Source organism: Arvicola amphibius, chromosome 6, assembly GCF_903992535.2.
Source record: "Arvicola amphibius chromosome 6, mArvAmp1.2, whole genome shotgun sequence".
Classification (NCBI taxonomy): Eukaryota; Metazoa; Chordata; class Mammalia; order Rodentia; family Cricetidae; genus Arvicola; species Arvicola amphibius.
This window is the reverse complement of record NC_052052.2, coordinates 38,219,605-38,233,127: the sequence shown is the minus strand read 5'-3', so window position 1 is coordinate 38,233,127 and position 13,523 is coordinate 38,219,605. Positions and strand designations below refer to the sequence as shown.

General features: G+C 37.7%; 1 protein-coding gene across 2 annotated transcripts in view; it reads left to right on the top strand.

The window, feature by feature from the left end:
* The window catches only part of Faf1 (Fas associated factor 1), a 278,068-nt gene that overhangs the window by 218,198 nt on the left and 46,347 nt on the right, over window positions 1-13,523 (top strand). For both annotated transcript variants that reach the window (XM_038332461.1, XM_038332462.1), the window contains exon 15: window positions 4,593-4,681. In XM_038332461.1, the coding sequence (XP_038188389.1) occupies window positions 4,593-4,681 (89 nt within the window). The remainder of the gene's footprint in view (window positions 1-4,592; window positions 4,682-13,523) is intronic.

Here is a 13,523-nt window from a genome sequence, read left to right as displayed (position 1 = left end):
TTAAAGATTTAGTTTTTATTTTATGTGTGTGAGCACATGTATGTCTGTGCATCACATGTGTCCCTCCTTTCCTAAAGACTAGAAGCATGTGGCAGAGTCTCCTGAAACTGGAGTTAGAGACTGTTGGGAACTGCCATGTGGGTTCTGGGAATTGAGCCTAGGTCATCTGGAAAAACAGCAAGTTCTCTTAACCACTGACTGAGCCATCATTCTGGCCCCTCCATTTTCTTATCAAGCAGATACTTACGAAGCTAGTCAGTTTTTACAAACTAAATCATATAGGTTGTGAGTAGCCAAATTTTAGTGCAGCTCGTAGTACAAGGCCAATTCTGTTTTCTGAGTGCCCAGATAACCTGTGTCCTGTAACTTATTTGAGAGAACAAACTATGAACTGGGTCATTCCTTTCGCTGAGTACCACAGAAGCTCCCTAATTCATAGAAATTGGGATAAAGGTCATTGAAAAATCTTATTAGCCATGTCTTTCATATGCTAAAAAACACCATCAGGGGTGCTTGTTCTCTATCATCCTGATGTTATTTTATTACTGTGACATGAAGACATCACAGGCCCTGGAGAAACTGTTGATGGAGGATGCTCATTCGTTTCCCTGCCACCCAGAACTAAAATAATCACACAGAAACTGTGTTAATTACAATATTCTTTGACCTATAAGTTTATGCATATTTCTGGCTCGCTTTTTTTATCTTTAGTTACCCCATCTCTATTAATCTATGCATCACTACAAGGTCATGGCTTACCGGCAAGGTACCTGCAGGCATCTTTCTCCTTCGACAGGTACATGGCTTCTCTCTAACTCTGCCTTCTTTCTCCCAATATTCAGTTAATTTTTCCTGCCTAGTTCTATTTTGCTCTGCCATAGGCCAAAGCAGTTTCTTTATTAACCAATGATAGCAAAACACATTCACAGCATTCAGAGGGGAATTCCATATAACCTCTCTTTTCTGTCTAGATAAAAAAGAAGGCTATAACTTTAACATAGTAAAATTACACATAACAAAACAGGTATCAAGCAAGAATTACAGTTATAATATTTATATCTTTTTTATCTTATCATAACTAAGGAAAACTAATTGTAACTGTCTATTTTTCAACTCTATTAAAGACCCCAGAAGGATATAATATTACCTAAGTTAGCAGGAAGTACATTGTAAGCAACTTCTAAATCTCTAGAATTAATAGAGACATCTCTTTGCCTAGAGTCACCCAAAATTCTTCTGTAAAGTTGGGACATCCATCTTTAGCCTGCAGGCCCATAGTATCTGAGAGACTTTTTCAAATTTGAAAGACTGTTTTGCCTCTATTGACAGTTTGTCAGTCACTTTCTTCTGTATCCTGCAGAATGTCTGGCAGACTCTTTTATGAAACAGGAACCCTGAAGAACTGTCTCACCTTTAGGCAAGTTCAGCAGTCATTTTTCTGTGGGCCCTGCATTTCCAGTTCATACAGCATACCATCAAGCAGTCCAGGCAAGAGCAGTTTCTTGCCCAGTGGCTAACAAACTTTATGAGGAGCCTCTTCGATGCCCATCATCCTCATGTAGTAGATCGGTGCTGCCAGGAGCAGATGTGTCTCATTGTCATGAAAAGCCCTAAGTTCTTAAAACATTTTAAATACCATATCTGTTAGTCTTTGAAAGGTTTGAAAAATACCTATCCATCTGAAATATATCTTTGTACATCTTGAAAAGCTAACTAACATGACCATAAGCTTGACTATTATAGAAGACTATCTATTAACCTGTATTCTTAATTATACATTACATTTTTAAATGAGCTGCACAAAGACAATATGTTAATCAAGAGCAGAAATATATATATAACAAAATTTACCTTAAATTTGTATCAATAGACCAAGATCCATACCAATGAAAAGTATTCATCTCTATATCATATCTCCCTTTAAATGAAAACAAACATTTATAAACAATATTTGGGAATTTGGGTGTAGTTCTCTCCAAACTGCTTCCTGCCTTTTTTGGGTAAAGTATTTTTAGGGGTTCATGGACACCTTTTGAGGGATGTTGGTCCATCAAACCACATTAGTCTGGAAGGAATCCACAGGTTCTCATCCTCTGTGGAAGTAAAAGCAGAACTTCTTTGCCAAAGCAACATATCCTTATACCCAAATTTTTAAGTCCAGATACCTTTAAAGTATATATGTTGATTTAGCTCAGCAGTCTGTACAACGAAATGTCTTTCTGTAATTAGTTCATTCCCAATCGAAAAATTCAAAGAAAACACAATAATATACATAATCCAGACGCTCTATGTATTTTTCATCTTTACATGGCTTATTTTTCTTTACTCCTTTAACCTATGACTGTCTTTACTCTTGTCTCTTTAAAGACTTTGTTTTATTTTTTTCTAATGATTTACTTCTTTCTATAACTCTCTATACTCTTTTTTTTCTCTCTCCCAAGGGTACATACATTTATCTAACACTGTGACCCACTTAGAGGTCTTTCCCATCTGAATTTGTCTTTATTGCATGAGTATCTGTAATTATTATTTTTAAACAGGAGTGCTTTTTTAAAAAATGCTAAGCGGGCGTGGCTAGGACTAATTCTGCAGCCCTGCCTGTTGGTTCTGCCCAGTCCAATGTGGCAGAGGCATGTTCATTTCATCTGAGAGCTATGCGTGCTGACCCAGCTCCAGGGTCACAGTGGGTCTATGTAATATGCTTCTCACAGACCCCATTTAAGTTCTCTGTGTCCTGAAAGAGGTAGAGCTGTTAGTGCAACTGGCGAAAACCAGGAAACCCTCCTAAGGGCGCCGTGCAGCCTTCACTCTGAGTGCAGAGTCAGGAAGACCTATCTTAATGGAGCCATGGTGCCCCTGCTCACCGCCAGCAAACAGAGCCCGCCAGGAAAAAAAAAAAATGCAGCTACCAAGAAGCTGCACTAAACTCTGTTCTTTTGTGTCTAGAATTCCTTTCCAAGCTCTCTCAGGTTTTATGTGGATGTAGTTGCACCACACTGGGCATCAACTGTCTTTCTTCCTAAAGGTTTGAGAGGAGAGAAATCTCACTCTTGTATTCTCATAAATTTCTCCATTGTAGGTCACCCAAATCAAAATTTTAGTTATTTAGGAGATGTTATTTAAACATGTTATGTTTCTTTTAGATTTAAGGAGTAAAATAACATTAAGGAAAAATCAAGCATCTTTTAAACCCCTCCTTATAAAGATCATAATCTAATCTTTCATTTTAAAGCATACAAAGGGAAAATATTAATTGAGGAAAATATTTTTTCAAACATTAAATTCCTGTTTGTTTTGCCAGAGAAATTTTTAACAGTGATTTCAAGTATAGACAATGACTGGAGGGAGGCAGGCTTTGAGGATTGAGAACATAGTTTAGTAGTTGTATAGAATGTCAATCTCCAGTTCCACGTTACCAAGCGAGGGGAATGTACCCAGAACAGGAAGAAGTGCGGGGCATGGGAATAAGGACTGGCTCCTGAATCAGACTAACCTGGTTCAAGTCCTGACCCTGTTACTGTTGCCTTGATTGTGTTTGGGTGGATTTCTGGAGCCCTCTAAAGCTGGTTTTCCTTCTCTTGAAAATCTGAATTATACTGTCTACTTCATAGAATTGTGCAGATTAATTGAGGTGAAAACAAAACAGTTTAGCATAGTCATAGACAAGTGAGCAGTTGGTGGCTGTGACTAGTGTTATGACTGCCATTGAGTTTATAAATTGAAAGGGCCTTTGAACCTCACAGCTTTGGACAGTCTTCTTTCTGGTGCTAAAAATTGCTAATTAAATATGGTTTTTCTTAAATTGCAACTGCCACAGTGTTACTTTACTGTTACTTATTAAACTATGAAAGGTTTTTTGGTGGTGGTTTGGTTGGTTGGTTGGTTTGTTGCTTGGTTTTTGTTTTTCCAGACAAAGTTTCTCTGTGTAATCCTGGCTCTCCTGGAACTTGTTTTGTAGACCAGGCTGGCCTGGAACTCAGTATGTAGATCAGGCTGGCCTTAATCTCAGAGATCAACCTACATCTGCTTCCTGAGTGCTGGGACTAATGATATGTGCCACCACCGCCCAGCATATGAAAGTATTGTCAATACCAGCATTCTAGACTGTCAGTTCTTTTCTTCTTTCTGTTTTGGTTTTTTGAGACAGGGTTTCTCTTTGTAACCCTGACTGTCCTGGAACTCGCTCTGTATATCAGGCTGGCCTTGAAATCACAGAGATGCACCTGCCTCTGCCTCCCAAGTGCTGGTATTAAAGGCGTGTGCCACCACTGCCCAACTCCAGTCTGTATTTTTTTTTTATTGTTTTATTTTATTTTTGGTTTTCAAGACAGGGTTTCTCTGTAGCTTTTGGAGCTTGTCCTGGAACTAGCTCTTGTAGACCAGGTTGGCTTCGAACTCACAGAGATTCGCCTGCCTCTGCCTCCCAAGTCCTGGCATTAAAGGCTTGCACCACCACCACCCAGCCATTCTGTAATTTCTAATGCTGATAATTTCTTTATTGTTATTGTTATGACTTTTCACTTCTAATAATTTTAATAACTTGAAGTTATATATGTTTTACATAAAGCTTTGAATCTCTTACATCTCATTAGGTAATACAACTGTGGATGAGTTAATGATGAGACTCATGGCTGCAATGGAGATTTTCTCAGCTCAACAACAGGAAGACATAAAGGATGAGGTAAGATAAGAGGTGAAGTAGAGTTTTCATATTTTGATGGGGTGATTTGTCAGTGGTGATGAGTGACTGTATCATGACTGATAGGTAGGTAAGAATGTAAACATGCCATTCTAGGTTTGCCAGTGTTATCAGTGTGACTCTTTGGTCTTACTGTGACTTCAAGTTCTAAAGCTTTATTTAAATTTATGAATCATTTACATTTTACTAGATTTAGGGTGCTAGACATTTCACTTTGTCAGAAAATAATTCATTGGTTTGTTTGAAAATCTTGGTCCAGGAAATTCTGCTTACTATATAGATTTTTATCATTTTTTTCTATATAGGCTTTATAGGAGGCACTATTTGAGGACTGGTTTTGATAGAGGTATTGCCAACCTTAGGATTTATATGGAGTTATATAAAGAAATAGTTTCATTTTCCCTCATTACTATGGTTTCCTGCTGGCACCATTGATCCAATCCAATCAAAACCTTTGTAGAACATGGAAACCGAGGGTCAAATACAAGACAGTCCAACCTAGGTGAGGGTGATTATTTTTAATGAGAAAACTTAGGGGCAGAGTTAAGCAAATTCACCCAGGGTCATCTAGCCAATAGATGTTTTAGCAATTCCTTAATCATTAACACTTGGTTAATCAAGAAATGTCTGGATTTAGAAAAGAGATCCATAAAAAAAAAATGAAGCAGATATTAACATTTGTTAATTTGAAGTGCTATGCTTATGGACATTTGTAAACTTATGCTTTAATTTTTATATCTAAGTTTTCTGTAGAACAGCAAAGGGAGAAGGTAATTCTAAGCAGTGAGTAGAATTCTTTTTAGTTACTGCAAATGTGACAGTTTTAATATAAGCTTATACTAGTACACTATGCTAGTGGATTTTGCTTTGTTTATTTAGTACTGTCTTCCACTCAGTTAACAGGGATTATTTTGTTTATTTTGCTTTGGTTTGGGGTGGGGGAGCAATTTATTCTGTTTTGTTTGAGTGTTTATTTGTTTTGAGATGGGATCTTCCTATATAGCCTTGGTTTCCTGAAACTCACAATGTAGACCAGGCTGAATTGGAAACTCACTAGATAGACCAGGCTGATCTTAACTCACTCTATACACCAGGCTGACCTAGAACTCACAGAGATCTGCCTGCTTCTGCCTCCCAGGTTTGGGCTTAAAGGTGTGTGCCACCGTACTGGGCCCAGTTATGTTTGTTCGTTTTATAAGTAGGGGTCATCTCTTCGTACCAAGGATAAATTCAGTACTCAATAGATGTTTGTTAATTAATTATGTAAGTGAATGTTTGGAAGAATTTACATGAAACAGTTATCTTGAAAATGCAGTGTTTGATTACAGTGATATAAATATACGGTCCCCCAGTAATAGATTAACAGAGTGCTCTGACTGGTTTTGCTCTCTTCTGTTCTGTTTTCTGAGACAGGATCTCCCCAGCCCTCATGTGTCTCAGGCCTCCATCGAGACAGGACCCCATGTGTCTTTGGCAAATGTAGCCAAGGATGATCCAGAGATTGTATTACTCCTCCCTCCATCTCCTAAGTGCTGCATTATAAATATGCTACACTTGTAATTTACCAAATGATCCACATCTTTAGCTATGGTTCAGCTCTTTAATGCTTATTGGGTTTCTTTTATTCCCACAAAAATATTCAGATTGTAATTTTTCTGTATTGTCAGTGTGCTCTACTTTGAAGGAAAGATAGCCAGGTATATGGTTGAAAGATAATTTGTAATGTTACTCTATAAATTGACATTTTGAAATAATGAAGTACCGTACTTAGAAATTTGTAATAATAAGTTTATTGCCATTCAGGATTACATTTATCCTGGAACAGAGGCATTGATTGGCAATAATTCACTAAACACATTCCTCAGCCATTTAAATCTTGAGTCTCATTAGTACCAGATTTACAGATTATGCTGTATGATAAATAACATAATGTGAATGTTTGTTTGATATGGACTATACACAGTTTCCAAGAATTTTTGTTTATTCATTTATTTTGTTTTATTGAGACAGGGTTTCTCTGTGTGACAGTCCTGGCTGTCCTGGAACTAGCTCTTGTAGAACAGCCTGGGCTTGAATTCACAGAGATCAGCCTGTCTCTGCCTCGTGTAGTGCTGGAATTAAAGGTGTGCATCACCACTGCCCGGCACAGTCTTGGCTTTTAAAATGATTCGAGTAAGATTGTGTTAAATGTACAATTAAATCAGTGATAGAAGGGATAGGCTAACTGGCTTGAATTTACTTGAACTCTACATTTATGGGTAAGTATAATGGCTCATTCGTGCCTTAACCCTTTAATTCGGAATACTAACGAGTTATGAGCTCAAAGCCAGGTAGACTCTGGTTCTTTCTTTCTTTTTTTTTTTTTTTGTTTTTTGTGTTTTTTTCCAAACTTTTAGAAGTACTTGCATGATAGAATACTCACCTTGCTTTCTTGCGTCTTTGGTTGCACTCCTTTTTTTATTTCACTCCTTCCATTATATCGACACACCAATAGATAGCCTATGTGCAAATAGAAAACTTTCACTATATTCAAACCTGAAACATATTTGCATTCTTGAATCATTCCTTGATGGCCCAGAAAAAGCTTGATCTAATGAATGTTTATTGTGCCTTCACTAAGGCATATCACCAGGTGAGCTCCTCGGCAGAGAAAGTTGTTGACAGCAGTCATGTTCTAGGATCTTTGGATCTTTATTTTCTTCTTTAGAATTTATTTTGGTTAAATCTTGCCTACAAACGATAAATGAGTTCTAACAGTAAATATATTAAATTTTCATGAGCACCGTTTTTTAGCTATAGGTGATCTAGAAACCTTTTAAGGCTTACTACCTTCCAACTTAATCTCTGATTAACTTGTATCAGTAGTGGACACAATCCAGATAGAGATCAAAGACTGAAAGAGCAGTACACTGTATATTCAGTGTGTGTGTGTGTGTGTGTGTGTGTTGTGTGTGTGTATGAGAGAGAGAGAGACAGAGAGAGACACAGAGACACACGCGGGGGGGGGGGGATTTTAAAAATCTTTTAGTGGGACCTGGGTAAATTTGGCCACTGGAGTATTGTAGACATGTTTTAGGAGTACATATGATATTTGTCTTTCTGGGTCTTGGTTACCTCATTCAATATGATGTTTTCTAGATCCATCCATTTGCCTGCAAATTTCAAGATATCATTAGTTTTTGCTGCTGTGTAGTACTCCGTTGTGTAAATGTACCACATTTTCCTTATCTATTCATTGAAGTCCTTGTCTTGTACTTGCTTAAGCTATGTTACATTTCTCAGGGCCTAGTGTAGTAGCGTTGCTGGATTCTGGTGAATGGTATTGTCCCAGCTGTTATTGTTTGTAGTTTTACACTGGTGTCTCTGCATCTGCGTTTGAGCTGATTGAAACTCCAGATGTTATGTGGTCTTATCTCTGTTGGATGACAGTTCCCTTCCTTGGTTTCTGTTCTCTAAATCTTGGAGTGTGGTGGCTGTGGATTGCTCAGTATGGAGTACTTTTGAGTCTGTGGGTACAGAGAAACACATGTTTCTAGTTATTAGGGGCTGACAGGAAGGAATTGGGATGGGCTAGAAGGGAGGGAGCTAAGTGAGAGAGTTTCTAGGAAGGAGGAAATCTGGGTCTTCCTGTATCTGCAGATTCTTCAAGCAGTGGAGTTAGAGGAGGACAGGAGGATATGCAGTGGAGGACAGGAAAGGAGAACGGAAGTTTGCCTGCCTGATTCCCATGCTGGCATGGCTAGCCGATCATAACTTAGTTTTATTCATACTTATTTCACATAGAAACAGTTGATTTTAACATCTTAAGTTTCTTATTATCACATTATTGTTAAAACATATTCATTTTATTTTCTTGCTTGAATTAGTTGGATTCCTAGTTACCTAAAATTGATTATGACCCAAATGTCGCTTATTGAAACACAAAACTATTTGTAAATACTACAAACCACTACAACATAGTTCAAACTAGTTCACTATTAATATAAACATTATATAAGTACATTTTTGCTAGCATAAAAGATACTAGTGCAGCTAACTTCATACTAGTTTCTATAAAAGATTGATTAATAAGTGAATTATGAAAATTAATTATATAAAATTAACAGTGTATTTAACAATGCTATAAAAGGTTGATTAATAAGTGAATTATGAAAATTGATTATATAAAATTAACAGTGTATTTAACAATTTATTATATAAAAGTAACAATGTATTTTCTTGTTAAAGGATGAATTATTAAAAAATTATTTTATATTTAGGAAAGTTTAGTGATTTACCTTTTTCTTAGATGTATTTTTTCAGAGCAAAAGAGAAAATCATATCTTTTTTTTAAAAATTACTGTTAAAAGCAGGGAAAATACCAAGCACCAAGAGGGAAATTGTCTACAATAATTCCTTGAGATAAAAATACATGTAAGTCTTTGTATTGCCAGTGAAACATTGTTTTTGAATACACGAACAGGTTTGTGTGTTTGAAGGCCTGGTTCCCTAAAGAGATTAGCTCAATAGTTCATTAACTTGACCAGTTGGTTAATTCATTGATTAATTCATCATTGAATGGACTCTTAGAAATAAGAGAACATCGATCATCATGTGCATACCTTTAAAGAATTTATCTGGTCCCTGACTCTGGTCTCTGTTTCTCTCTGCCTCTGACTTGCAATGAGAAGAGCCACTATCCTATGCATGACCCCCTGCCATGATGTCTGCCTTATTGTACACCAGCCCAAAAACAATTAAGACCAAGTAGCTGCAGGACTGAACCCATAAGCCTAAAAGATTTCTTCATTATGTTGTTTCTCAGGTGTTTTGTGACACAGTATAAAACTACCACAAAAAAATGGTACTGAGAAATTAGATCATGAATGACTGTGTATGACTTTGTGGTTCAGAAGTCTTTGGAACTAGTTATGGGAGGAATTTGGAGAGAAGTTGGGAGAAACAAGCTAGAAAAGCCAGAACATTGTAAGTAGATCTTAATGGATGGTTACCATATGAGCTCAGAACTACCAGGAATGCTGATAGAAATTCAGTTAGTAGAGGCTGTACTATTGAGATTACCAATTACAAATGAGAAGTTTATTGGAAATTAGACTGAAGGTGGCTTGTATTACATTCTGACAAAGAACTTGTTACACATGTTGCCCATGTCCTAAGACTGTGCTAGTTTGACTTGGGTTGCCAAACTAATTAACCTGGTGGAGGAAACCTCAGGCCACACCACCATCCCAACCACAGGCATGGGTATTGCTGGCTTCTTTAGCCCCACAATCTATATTGAAACCAGTGAGGAAAGCAGAACAGAAGGATTTGAAAACCTTCCATTTTGGCTAGAAAAGGAACATGTTTGAAGTTGATGCCAAAGAAGGTGTGGTTGCTTAAAAAGATTAGTGTCTCTGAGAAGATGCCAAGGATGTTGCATCTGACAATAACAAAGATGCCTTGAAGGCATCTCAGGCATTGGCCATAATCCACCCACAGCAGCTCAAGAAATGTAAGGGTGCAAACTTACTTGAAAAACTTTGCTTTAGAGAGAACTCCAGAGTTTCCTGGAATCTTCAAGATATTTCCCAGCATTAAGCCGTCCAGGTACTCGGAGAGCGATACTCCCAGAACCACAGTGCCCAGCTACTGCTCAAGCTGACAACAGACTAATTTCACTTTCAGACGGAGAATGCAAGGGCTTGTAGGGTACTGGGGACAGAGTTGGAATCTCTGCAGGTAGTTCCTGAAAGGGTGATGTGTAAAGCTGTGAGAGAGGAAACATTTCAGGGAGGAAACTCGGGAAATGAGAATGTTGAGTGTGGACTGTTTGCGGAGGGCTTCTAGGAGCAGTAAAGAGTGAGCTCAGGAAGAGCCCATGTGGACTGTAGCCAGCCAGGCCCAAGGACAGAGCTGCTCAGACTTTTGTAGCACTTACTGGACAGGGATATGCAGGATTGAATGTTTTCCTTGGTGGGTTCTAGGGCTTGTTTTTTGTTGTTGTTGTTTGTTTGTGATGGGTCTGGTCCTTCCTTACCATGCCTACATTCCTCATCTGGGAAGTGGAATGCTTATGCTGGGCTATTTTATTGGAAATATATAACTTGTGCTTGATTTTATCTATGTCAGCTTACAGATGGTAGTTTGTCATGAGTCTCATAAGTAATTCTGAACTTTGAACTTTTGAGGCAGAGTGTAAACTATTAACAACTGGGGGCTCTTGGAGATAGACTAATTGTATTTTGCAATATGAGGTGGATATGCACCTTTGTAGGCCATGTATTAAATCTCATTGCTTGGATATGAAATGTCTCCCCCCAAAAGATTTACTGTTGTTGAAGGCTTAGTCCACAGAATGTATGGCTTTTGGGAAATTCTCATAAATCATAAAAATCATAAAATTCTCTAATTTCTCCAATCAATGTGTATTCCATTAATAAGTTCATAACTGAATGAGCTATTAGGAAGTGAAGTTTTACTGAAGGAAGGAAGACTTTGAAAGAATGCCTAAATGGGAATGGCCTTCATAGGCTCATGTTTAAATTGCAGCTGGTGGAACTGTTAGGGAAGGGTGAGGGCATGTGGACTTACTGGAAGAGGTGTGTCACTGGGTGCTGCTGGATTGAGCTTTCAAAAGACTCACACCATTCCCAGTAGCACTCACTGACTTGTGCTTGTGGTCAAGATGTAAGCTCCTGGTACCACTGCAGCACTATGCCTCCCTACCTGCCTCCATGCTCAGGGACATGATGAACTCTAATCCCTTGACACTGTAAACCCACAACAAACTTTTCTGTAAGTTTCCTTGATTATGGTGTCTTATCACGGCAATAAAAAAGAGACTAAGACAAGTTGTTTCCTTGGGTGTTTTGTTAACAGCAACAAAACTAAAACAAAAATACCAAGTTAGCAATAAAAAATCCAGCAACAACTCTTTTTTCCTTTTTATTTAAAAATGTTTTAATTTTACATACTAGCCCCAGTTCTGCCTCCCTTCCCTTCTCCTGCCCCCTGTTTAATCCCCTTCCATCCACTCCTCAGAGGAAGTAAGGCTCCCTTGGGAGTCAATAAAGGGCTGGTATACAAAGTGGAGGGAGGATCAAGCCCCTCTCCCCTGTATCAAGGCTGAGCCAGGTATCCCACGTAGGAAATGGGCTCCATAAAACAAGTTTATGCACTGAAGAAAAGTCCTGGTTTCACTGCCAGCCTTCCCCAACAGATCAAGCCATATAACTGTCACCCACAATTCAGAGGGCTTAGTTCAGTCTTATGCAGAATCCCCATGCTGTCAGTTCAGAGTCCTTGAGCTCCCACTAGCTTGGGTCAGCTGTCTCTGGTTTTCGCTCATGATCTTGCCTCCCTTGCTCATATGATTCCCTCCTCCCTCTCTTCAACTAAGCTCCAATTTTCTAAAAAACAATGGAAAGAATATTGATTATTCTAACATATTCACAATAGCCCACAAATGAAACCAATTCAAGTGTCCATCACTGTAAATGATGGCCATAAAAAGTCACTATTCTCAAAATATGTGATGGATAAATATTAAAACATGCTAAGTAAATAAGCCAGACACACTTGAATTCACCTTGAGTCTCAGAAGAAACTTAAGATTTGAACTTGAGCACTGCTTAGGTTTGAGTGATTCCATTCATGTGAAAGTCTACAGTAAGGAAGTCTATAGACATAGAGATGAGAGGGTGCTCGCTGAAAGACATGTGGGCTCTTTTTCAGGTGATGGAAATGAGTGTGATAGTGATAGGAAATATCTGTGAATATATCAAAAAACATAGAAGTATACATTCTAAGTGGATGGGTTGTATAGTATGTGAATTACATATTAATAAAACTATTTTCAAATAGCTACATTTAGGAATATTCTGAGGGAAGTTTGCTAACTATTAAATGAAAAATATTGTACTTGAATATGAATCCTTTCTCTACTTAAATTAATAGCTGGCAATTAATAATATTCTCCTTGAGTTGGAACATACTATTGAATAAAATAATGAAAAACTCTTGGACAACTTGAAGCATTTATCTTTCTAGCAGACCATTTACAAAAGAAGGCAGAGTCGGTAAGCATCCCTACTCAGCTAAGTGTGCTAATTACCAAAGGCACTGTCTTAAGGATCACTTGATTACTCTCCTATAGTCTGAGTCTAGAACCCATCAATCTATTATTTCAACAAGCTTTTCATGTGGTTCTGATGCCACTTACAGTTTTGCTGGTTCACTAATCTAAGACAAATGTGTGTGCTTAGGCCTGTAATGACAGCATGAAATACACATCCTTTCCAACACACTTAAATATATGGCTGTAAATATATGGGTGACCTCACATCTCATGTCTCATCCATGTATTCTGGGGTTTCTAAGACTTTAAAGCTGAAAACATAGTTGTAAATTTTTTTAGAGTAAAATATAAAGAGTTCTTGCAACAAATTAAACTGGTGAACATAGCTTTCATCATACAGAGCTTGATATCCAAAACTGAAAATTTTGTCTATTCTTCATTGAAAGAAATGAATACTATGTAGGTAAGATATGTTTTAAATTCCACACAAGGCTATAACCTAGTATAAAGAAATGCTTTATTCTGTAAGAGCAACTAAAGAATTAAAGTCAGTAATCTACTCACCACTGTCTTCCATGGCTAAACAGGCCTTTCATTCTGAGTCTGATTGATACTCATTGATACGGGATGTTACAGAATTTATAGTGGCATTTTGTGAGATTTTTTTATTTATGTCCTTGTTTGATTGGGAATTTATGTTCTGAAAAGACTAACAGGCATTCACTTCAGTTTCTTCATATTCTCTGAGACTTTCTGACTTACCTG